The sequence below is a fragment of the Pipistrellus kuhlii genome, unplaced genomic scaffold (assembly GCF_014108245.1).
Source record: "Pipistrellus kuhlii isolate mPipKuh1 unplaced genomic scaffold, mPipKuh1.p scaffold_m20_p_2, whole genome shotgun sequence".
Taxonomy (NCBI): domain Eukaryota; kingdom Metazoa; phylum Chordata; class Mammalia; order Chiroptera; family Vespertilionidae; genus Pipistrellus; species Pipistrellus kuhlii.
Window position 1 is genome coordinate 56,995,960 of NW_023425515.1, and position 8,935 is coordinate 57,004,894.

Sequence of the window (8,935 nt, forward strand, 5' to 3'; positions counted from 1 at the left end):
ACTTCTGACAGGGCAGCGGTCAGCTCTAACACACAGTGGGCCAGATGTAACCATTCTCTCTTTCTCTCTTTTGCTCTGCAGGACCTGGGTCGGTGAGAGGAATAAATGGATCCATCAGTCTGGCCGTACCACTGTGGCTGCTGGCAGCATCTCTGCTCTGCCTTCTCAGCAAATGTTAATAGAAAAAAAATTTAAAATAAGTTAAAAAAAAACACACAAAAATATGCGTCACACAGGATACAGAGAGAGAGAGAGTGAGATGGGGGGAGACTGTTTATTTCACAACTTTGTGTGTTTATAAATAAAGGGGGGAGTAAGAAAAGGAAGAAGAAAATACATTTAAAACAATCTTCAAGTCCATCAATAACCATTTGAGTATGATTCGGGGTGGGAAAATTCTACTAGGATATGTGTATGTCTAAGCAGATGTATGCTGTGTGAAGACCCATCATGCTAAGGACACCCAGGTGTAAAACTAGGATAAGTGAAGAAGTACCAGATGGATATTAACTCCCCCACACACTTGATACTTCCTTCATCTTTTTTCATCGTGAGGGGAAAAGAAACAAAGTCTTGCCTTTGTGTGTATATTGCCATCAACTTTTTCCTCTGTTTTCATTTGAGCTGACTCGTAAACATTTGAGACTATCAGTGGAATCCAAGCAGAGTCCTGTGTTGAGCCTTTCTCTGGCTTTCTGCCTCCACTATCACCAACTTTTAAGAACATCTCCTCCCACTCCAGTGTGTTCTAGCTCCCCACATTCATCCCAGATACCCCCTTTTATATCTCCACCCCCACACACTTCTCTTCACTCCCACCATCCTGAGCACTAGTCATGCCGCAAATGCTAGGAAGTGCCATTTTAATTTTCTCTGCTGTGCGTGTGTGCTCGCGTCTCTCGCTCTCACGTGGGTGTACATGTGTGTGCGTGTGTGTGTGTCTCTCTCAAGCATGCCAAGGGAATGGTCCATGTGTACATAGACTTTGTGCTGTAGATACTGTCCTGCATTTGTAATTGTGAGACGCAGCTGTGACACATTGCTGGGGGCACGGTGGGGAAGGAGGCCAGGAGCAGGGCCCTTCCCCATCCATGGCTGTCACACGACATCGGTGTGTGTTCACACCATGCTGTGCCCCTCCTGAGGGCAGAACCTCATCTTTCTCCTAGTCCAATCATCAGAACCCAGTCAGGAGTCACTCAGAATATCACTATCAATGAAAGTGCCTATTAGTGATGGGGTGAGCAAACAGTAGAGAAAATTGGTGATATGGATGAGGCGACCTAGGAGAGAAGGTTTCTGATTTTACTCTTGTTCCATGAGTCTGAGGGATTCATAGGTTTGCTGGCTTATTGCAGGCTGGGTCCTGCTCTGCTGCAGGGTGCTGAGGAAATCCCCAGATGCAGGAAGGTCTCCCAATGTTAACTCCCAATGCAAGAGGAGGAACCATCTGGAGATCCTAAGCAAGCCTAATCTTCCAACCCTCCCTAATCTTCAAATAACACTACATTTGCCCATAGATTCCCCTGAGCAGAGATTGTTTCCTATTTCAGAGAGAATATGTGAGAGGAGTGAAGCAGGAAAAGTGAGCAGGGGCTCAGATCCTTATTCAAATTGTAGAGATGCTGACAGAACTCAATACAATGCATTGACCATAACAAAAAGGAATCAACTCCTGTGCTCCTTTGCAGACTTTTGTCCTGGTTTTCTAGGCTAAGACTTTATTTGGTTGCCCACATTATCTCGCTCCTGTTCCACTGATGGTGTCTGCAACAACATTGGTCATAGAAGTTCATCTTTATTCTTGGCCAGGCCACTAGGAATGGAATTATATTCCAATTTCCCTGCTCACTTTTGGCTTCTAGTTTCCTGAAAAAGATACAGTGGGGAATATGCTGTTTAGTCCACATCTACAAGCACCATCTTGCCATTAACACTGAAATGAGAGTGTCTTAACCAAAAAAGCTGGGAAACTTGTAACAATTTACACAGAAGTTGTATGATTAACACAAAGCTTGTCATCATCACAACATCAGAAGGATTTTCTTAGGAAAGACCTTGCGGAGAGAGCTGGCTCTATGTGTGTAGGCAGCTTTGTCAGGAAACCAACCCTATAGGTGACATTAGAAGTGACTGAGTTTACAAAAGGACAGAGGATTATTATTGAGGTTATAATTGACAATATTTTAGCAGAGTCAGATATAGTACCTCACCAAGTTTTGAAATCTGAAAAATAGCTGTCATGTGATATAAAACGGGAAACTTTAGAACTGCAAATCAACAAAGGAAGAGAGGAAGAAAGGAAGGAAGGAAAGAAGGAAGGAAGAAAGGAAGGAAGAAAGGAAGGGAGGAAGGAAGGAAGGAAGGAAGGAAGGAAGGAAGGAAGGAAGGGAAATTCCTCTTGATAGATTTTATTAATTGAAGGCTTTTTGTGATGAGTCTATGATCATAACAATTGCCTTGATAAGCAGTATTTTTCATCTCTTCTGAGAGATTTTATTTTATTTTAGAAGTTTATCACCAACCTTCTTTTATGATTTTGCAGTTAAGACATAAAATTGAAGAACAAAATGGGCTTAGGGATCTGTGAGAGTGTTTGTGGCAAATCCTGCTATAGGACAGTAACTATTAAAATACAGGGGAGGTTGCCATGTTCCTATGTAGCATCAACTTACTGACAATCAGAACTTTCTCTACATTTTGGTCTTCTTAGTACAAGATTAAACGTTTACCATCCATGATGAATGTTCCCCATATTTTTGAAGAGCCAGCCATATCCTTAAGTGGAAGCTTCACAGAAGTACATGCTAATTTAAAGATATGTAAGAAGAGAAAAGTAACAGGACTTAATTCAGTTTAGTGTCAGTTTCAGGAACAGATCTCAGTGGCATGTCACAGATTCTAATCATACACCTAGATTTCTTTTTATCCCTACCCTATCATAAAGACAAGGTCTTGGTTTTATGGAAGGATATATTCCATTGAAAGGAATGTCTTGGCCATGTCAGCACCATTTGTTCCTGAGTTTTAATATGAACCTTATATTAAACACAAATTAAACATATACTGGATATTGTGGTGTTTGCATATATTTCTGACAAGAGCTAGGGATTTAAAAATTCATTCTGGCTCCTGTTTCATAGCAAACAGTGACCCCAGAAATCATAGGTGTGAAGAATGCAGAATACAGATTGGAGAAAAATAAAAATTAAAAAATAAAAAATAAGGAAGAAGCCAGCAGACTGTCACCAAGAAATTGAGTTTGAACATAGGACTTTTGAAATTTGTTCATCAGCTTATCATATTGCTATAAAATCCACTCAAGAATCCTGTCCATTGATAATCAAAGCTTAAACCCTAAACCAAAAAATAAGCAACTTGTTAGTATCAATACTCTGAGAGGAGTGAAATGCATCAATTAATCTGAATGGCTAATAGGTTTGATGTTCTTTGTATGCAAAATGAACTACACCTTCATAAAACAAAATCATTAAATTTGATTTCCTGTTAAAAAAGCAGAAATACCCTTGACCCAGGGCACATCCTGAAGAATGAGAACTAATCCTAGGTTTTACAACTGCAGAAATGCATCCTCTGGACAATTGTTCATCAGAAGGTTTTTGTCTTACTTGTTTTGACATATAATATCCCTCTACCTTTAAAGAACTGAGGCTGATGGGAAAGTCATCAAGTTTTCTGTTGGAAAGAATCGTCCCATTGACCTTTGCCTTCTCTTCTAAGTCAGCCAGACTTCACCCTTGTCATGGGCATTTTTAAAAACTACATATTCAGACAACTGGGGCTATTCATAGAGACCTTGTAAAAGTACTCGTGATTTTCATGTTCTTGGAGGACAGAAACAAAAATGTGTTTCTCCTCCAAAAATGGATTTACCTCCTTTGCACACAAAAACTAAACTCCTCAGCATGAAATTGCATCTGAGTTATCACCTACTGAGTTGTTAGCTTATAAGCAACTCCAGAGTCACAGTTTCCATCCCCAGATTGGTTGTGGTTTGACTGTTTCTATTGGCTTGTCTCCCAGAATTTCTATTTTGTTTTTTTCAGGCCTTGAATTGTTTGTGGAAAAATAATATATGTGTGTATGTATTGCTTTAATCTTATCTTTACAGATACTATATTTACAATTGTATGTGTATTAGAAGACTCTAGAATAATGGTTTAAACTTAAAAGGAAGAAAAGTACTGAATTTGGTTTTTTTAAAAAAGAGCTGTGATTCATTTAGAAAAACACGGAGCCCCATTTTTTTTTCAATTTGTTTCAAAGCAATTTGCTCACAAACCATGTTTCATGGGATTAACCATGACCTTATTTTTCTCTTCATAAAATTTTGGCTTAGATATAGTCTGGGTTCTCATTAACTATCATTTTTCTAAAAATAAAAGTATAATGCAATTACCTGACCCATAAAAACTACTATTATTTTGGGACAAATGTTAAATATATCATAAAATAGTGAGATAAGAGCCTGAATTAAGAAATGTAAATCAGTTTAGAAAGCCTCCTCTTTCTTAAGTATTCAAAATATTTATCTTCCAAAGACTGCTTTTGCCCCAGTGATATAAATTCTCCACCATGGTTGGCATAATATCTGTATATGTCTCCCTAAAATGCAAAATGAAGTTTACATTTATGTGTGCATACTAGTGAAATAGAGGCAAACCATTCTCATTTGTATGTAGCTCTGCTGTCAAATGTGGCGGACTGAATTCAAGAAAGAATTTTTCACTCAGCAATGCCCGTTACTTTCCCCCTGGCATGGAAGCTGGTATCAACATTAGGTTTAGATTTAATACTACACCAGTGCAAATGTTTATGAATATTATGGAAAACTTATTTTAAAATCTTGATTTCCTTTCAGCATATTTACATACTGTGTGCTGATTAATAAATTAGGCACCAATCATGTGTAAATCAATGTAAATCACTAGTTTATGTACATAATAAAAACTATGTAAACTTCAGTTTTCAGGCAGGGCTCAAATTCAGTTAAACCTATGAATCTTAAAGAAAATAAAAAGATATAAATAAATTAAAACCAAAGCATTTCACAAGTCAGAATGGGAAGGAGTATGACTAATGGCCCACACTCGAGGTTGCCCCAGCAAAGGAAGCAGACCCACAGGAACTGTTAAGGGTTCATATCCTGCTAATGTCACAGGAAGCCACCTCTTTGTTCCTTCAGGACCAAAGTGGAATTTCTTCCAACTGTTTCCACAGTTTTCTCACCTGACTCCAAAGCAAAGGAAATGACGAGGTAAGAAGGAAGGAGTTTTAAGAGTTCATATGTGTCTGATGCGTCAACTCCCAAATGTTTTCTTGATACTTCTTACTTATCATCTAAGACATCTTATTGAAATAGCTCCAAGGAAGTCACCTCTCCTTGATGAAGAAAATATTACTCTGTTTTCATTTTCCATCCATCAAAGACATTTGGAAAGCTTCTTTGTCATCTTAATCCTAAGAAATTGTGGAATATAAGAAATAGGTTAGACCTTTGAGAAATCTTTCTAAATCATGCTAGGAAATAACTAATTTTACTTAATCCAGTAGACCTATATTTCTACATATCTATTCTGAATATTGAAAATGAGGACCAAATCATTTTTAATTGGGCATATCTCTCTTAGACACATTCTCTTAGAGTTTTTTAAATGTCTGATATGTTTAACAGACATATAGACTTTTTCTAAACTCTAAAAAAACTAATACATAAAGAGTCATAGAAGAGATTACTTCAAGGACCACATGAGTTTTCTGAAAGGACTGTTATAAAAAGAAATTTAGGTCAAATTAATAACATGTTTAAAATATACTCCTTGACTCAAGATACATGGCAACTCTAAAGTGAGGTGGAAAATGTACTGGGATGGAAGTCAGGAGAATTGGGTTCAAGCCCTGGATCTGGCCACAAACAAGCTATGTGACCCTAAGCAAGTCATTTAACCTTCCTGACTCTTGGTTTTCCTCTTCCTGAAAGTGAGGGATTTTCATGACATCTCTAGAACCTCTGTCAACTCTAAGCTCTCTGATTCTGAATAAGAATGTAATGCTTTTGTAGTGCTGGGCCCAATGAATCATTCCAAGCAGCTACTTGTCATCTCTAGTTTGATCTCTAGACTATCTTCTCTTCTCAGATCCATCATTCCAACAGCTCCACTTCTAAAGTCAAATCTTCCTAGAATGTAGATAGGATCCCTGGCCTGGTTCTGTAATTCTCTTCTGATCAAAACTTCTTAGCAATGTTGAAAAGAGACATATTCAGTCTAAACTGAAGGCACTGGAATAGCTAGAGATGTTTCCTTATTTATCATAAAATCTAACTGTTGAATTATATTGTAATAACCTTTCATAGGAAGGAAAACAACCAGATTGTGTATTATGCATGTCACAAGTGAGGAAATTGTGCATAGGGAAGGAAACATCAGTTTTCTCTCGTCCTGGGCCAAGTGCCTCCCTGTGGTCAATGTATGTCCTTGAAAACACTTTGCTTGTGCTGATGACAGGAAGCATGTGGTTCAAAAGACAGTTTTGTGAGAAATGGGCAAGATAATATATTTTGTTTGGGAAGGAATTTCGTATGGCATAAGTTTCCCTACACTTGAATTATAGGCTATGAGGTCATATAAGTAGATGGAAAGAAAATAAACCTCATTTTCAGAAAGTGCAAGTTGATACCATCTAAAGAAAAGTTAAAAATAAACACTTTTTAGGAGGTTACAGAGCTGAATGTTTGAGAGTTGTTGTAAGGGCCAAACACCAAAAGTGAAGTGAAGTTCTCTGAGAAAAGGGTAAACAGAAAGGATGGTTTCTTTGGTGGTGAGTGAAGAATTACTTTCTTGTGCCATGTTCTGGATGGATTGAGCACACACCCACTTTTCTTGACCCATCAAAGCATAGCTCCACACTATCCCAGAGCCTCAATTCAGCATCTGTCCAATGGAAGCTTTCTATGCATTGCCTAAGAGAACAGAAAGAATCAGTCTCCTGTACACTGAAGAACAGGGATTACACAGAACTTCCCATTATTAATATCACTTTATGTAGCTAAGGAAACACAATTACTTAGGTACTTCCAGAGCTCTCCTTGAGTGCGGGAATGGCCTGCCCTCAGGACAGCTCCCCATGGCCATGGGTATTTCAGAGGTGCCTCTCTCTCTGAGTGGTGCTCCTGGATTTGCTCCTGCAGCTGCATTCTTCTCTGCACAAGCCCTCTCTTTGTAAAGCCAGGCACAGAGTTCAAATCTGCTTCTTGCAAACGAAAACACCTGAAACTGCTAGCTTCCTGGCACGTGGAAGTAATTGTAAGCTACCTGGGCCTTTTGGAACCCACTTCCCCAAGTCTTTGCTCTTCACCAGAGAATATCAATGGTTCGTCCTGGTGGCCAAGCTCTGCAACCCAAGTATTTACTGGGAGTGGGGGAAGGTGGAAGGCAGGAAATTACAAGGGGAGAGAAGCATGGGAGAAAACCTCCAACTCCCTCCCGCCACCCCTAGTGCTTCAACCCTTCTTCCTCACTGCTGTACTGAATGGTGTATAGATCCTGCTCTCGATTAGAATTCTCCTTATTAACAGTGTTATATACATATAAATATATATAAATATATAAATATATTCCTTTTTTTCAGCCCTGTAGACATAAACAGATCTTTCCTTGATATAAACACATGGCCATTTTTTTGTTGTTGTTTGTTGTGTTTTGGGGTTTTTTTTGTTTGTTTTTTTGATTGTTCAAGGTTTTTAATTTTTGTTTATTGGGTGGGTTTCCCCTCTACTAGCTCTGTGAAGGAACATAAAAAGCGCAGTGTGTGTAAACAAAAAATTAAAATTAAAAAAAGCTTTTCTCTTTTCTTTTTCAATGTATTTAAATTCTGTTCCTCTCTTCTGTTACTTTACACGTATGAATGCTCTGCTCTTCTGTGATCTTAAAACAAAATGAAATAAACATGAAAAGGAGATGTGTCTTCATTGGCCTGAGTCAGTGATCTGTGGTTTACTGCACTACTTCTTAGAACTTTTCATGAATAAGACTGGGAATGGAGCTGAGAATAGTGAAAATAATGTGAGCAAAGGGTGGCTGGAATACTGAAGAATCACTCAAAGGCTCTCTATCAATGTTTCTTTTCTATCACAGAAGGGAATGTATTTGTAACAATTGTCTTCATCAAAGTAAAGAGACTATATGAAAGTTTTTCTTTTTCTCCCTTAAAAGATCATAAGAAATAAGCACAAATTACCATCAGGAGGCCACAGATAAAGAATAAAGAAGTTCTTGAATTTTAGAATTTAAGACATACCAAAAAAACATTAGGGGGCATACTCTTTCTTTAAGTCTCCACTGAGGGTTATCTTTAAGGGATAGTTTTTCATATGATCCTACTTGATAGTACTAGCTTCCTAAGCCACCTGTGTTTTTATTTTTTTTATTTTTTCTATTTACAAAAAAAAAAAAGTTTGTTTTCTATTCTTGCTGCGAGCTATTACTTTCTTCACAAAATGTTTCCAGACTTTGCATAGAACCCCTGTAGCACTGAGTGAATCACAAGACAGAATCACAAGAGAAGATGAAAAATAAGCAATCCACAATCCAAAGAGGTCAGGTTGACCAATCGTGCATCAGAAGTGATTGAGAGGGTCTAGTTTGAATATTAAAAGCCAAACTGGGTCAGAAAGGGAGAGGATGGGGAAGTGAGCACTCATGACCAGCCCCAGTAATCAACAGTGTCTCAGAAGCAAAACTCCTGGTCTCCTCTGATTTAAAGAGACAGCATTGAGAATCAATCTCCCCAAATTTGAATTTTATATAGAATTCTGAAAATGCTCTTCTTCAATGAGTTTGCCAAATTCAAGGATAAAGACCCAGTGCTCACCCTGGCTGGTGGTCTCAGTGGTTAGAGCATCAGCCTGAGCAAC

General features: G+C 38.2%; 1 protein-coding gene across 3 annotated transcripts in view; it reads left to right on the forward strand.

Annotated features, from left to right (window-relative positions):
* The window catches only part of LOC118724837 (limbic system associated membrane protein), a 625,625-nt gene extending 617,645 nt beyond the window's left edge, over positions 1 to 7,980 (forward strand). For all 3 annotated transcript variants that reach the window (XM_036448497.2, XM_036448498.2, XM_036448500.2), the window contains one exon: positions 82 to 7,980. In XM_036448497.2, coding sequence (XP_036304390.1) covers positions 82 to 179 — 98 coding nt within the window. In that variant the 3' untranslated portion in view covers positions 180 to 7,980. The remainder of the gene's footprint in view (positions 1 to 81) is intronic.
* The last annotated feature ends 955 nt before the right edge of the window (positions 7,981 to 8,935 follow it).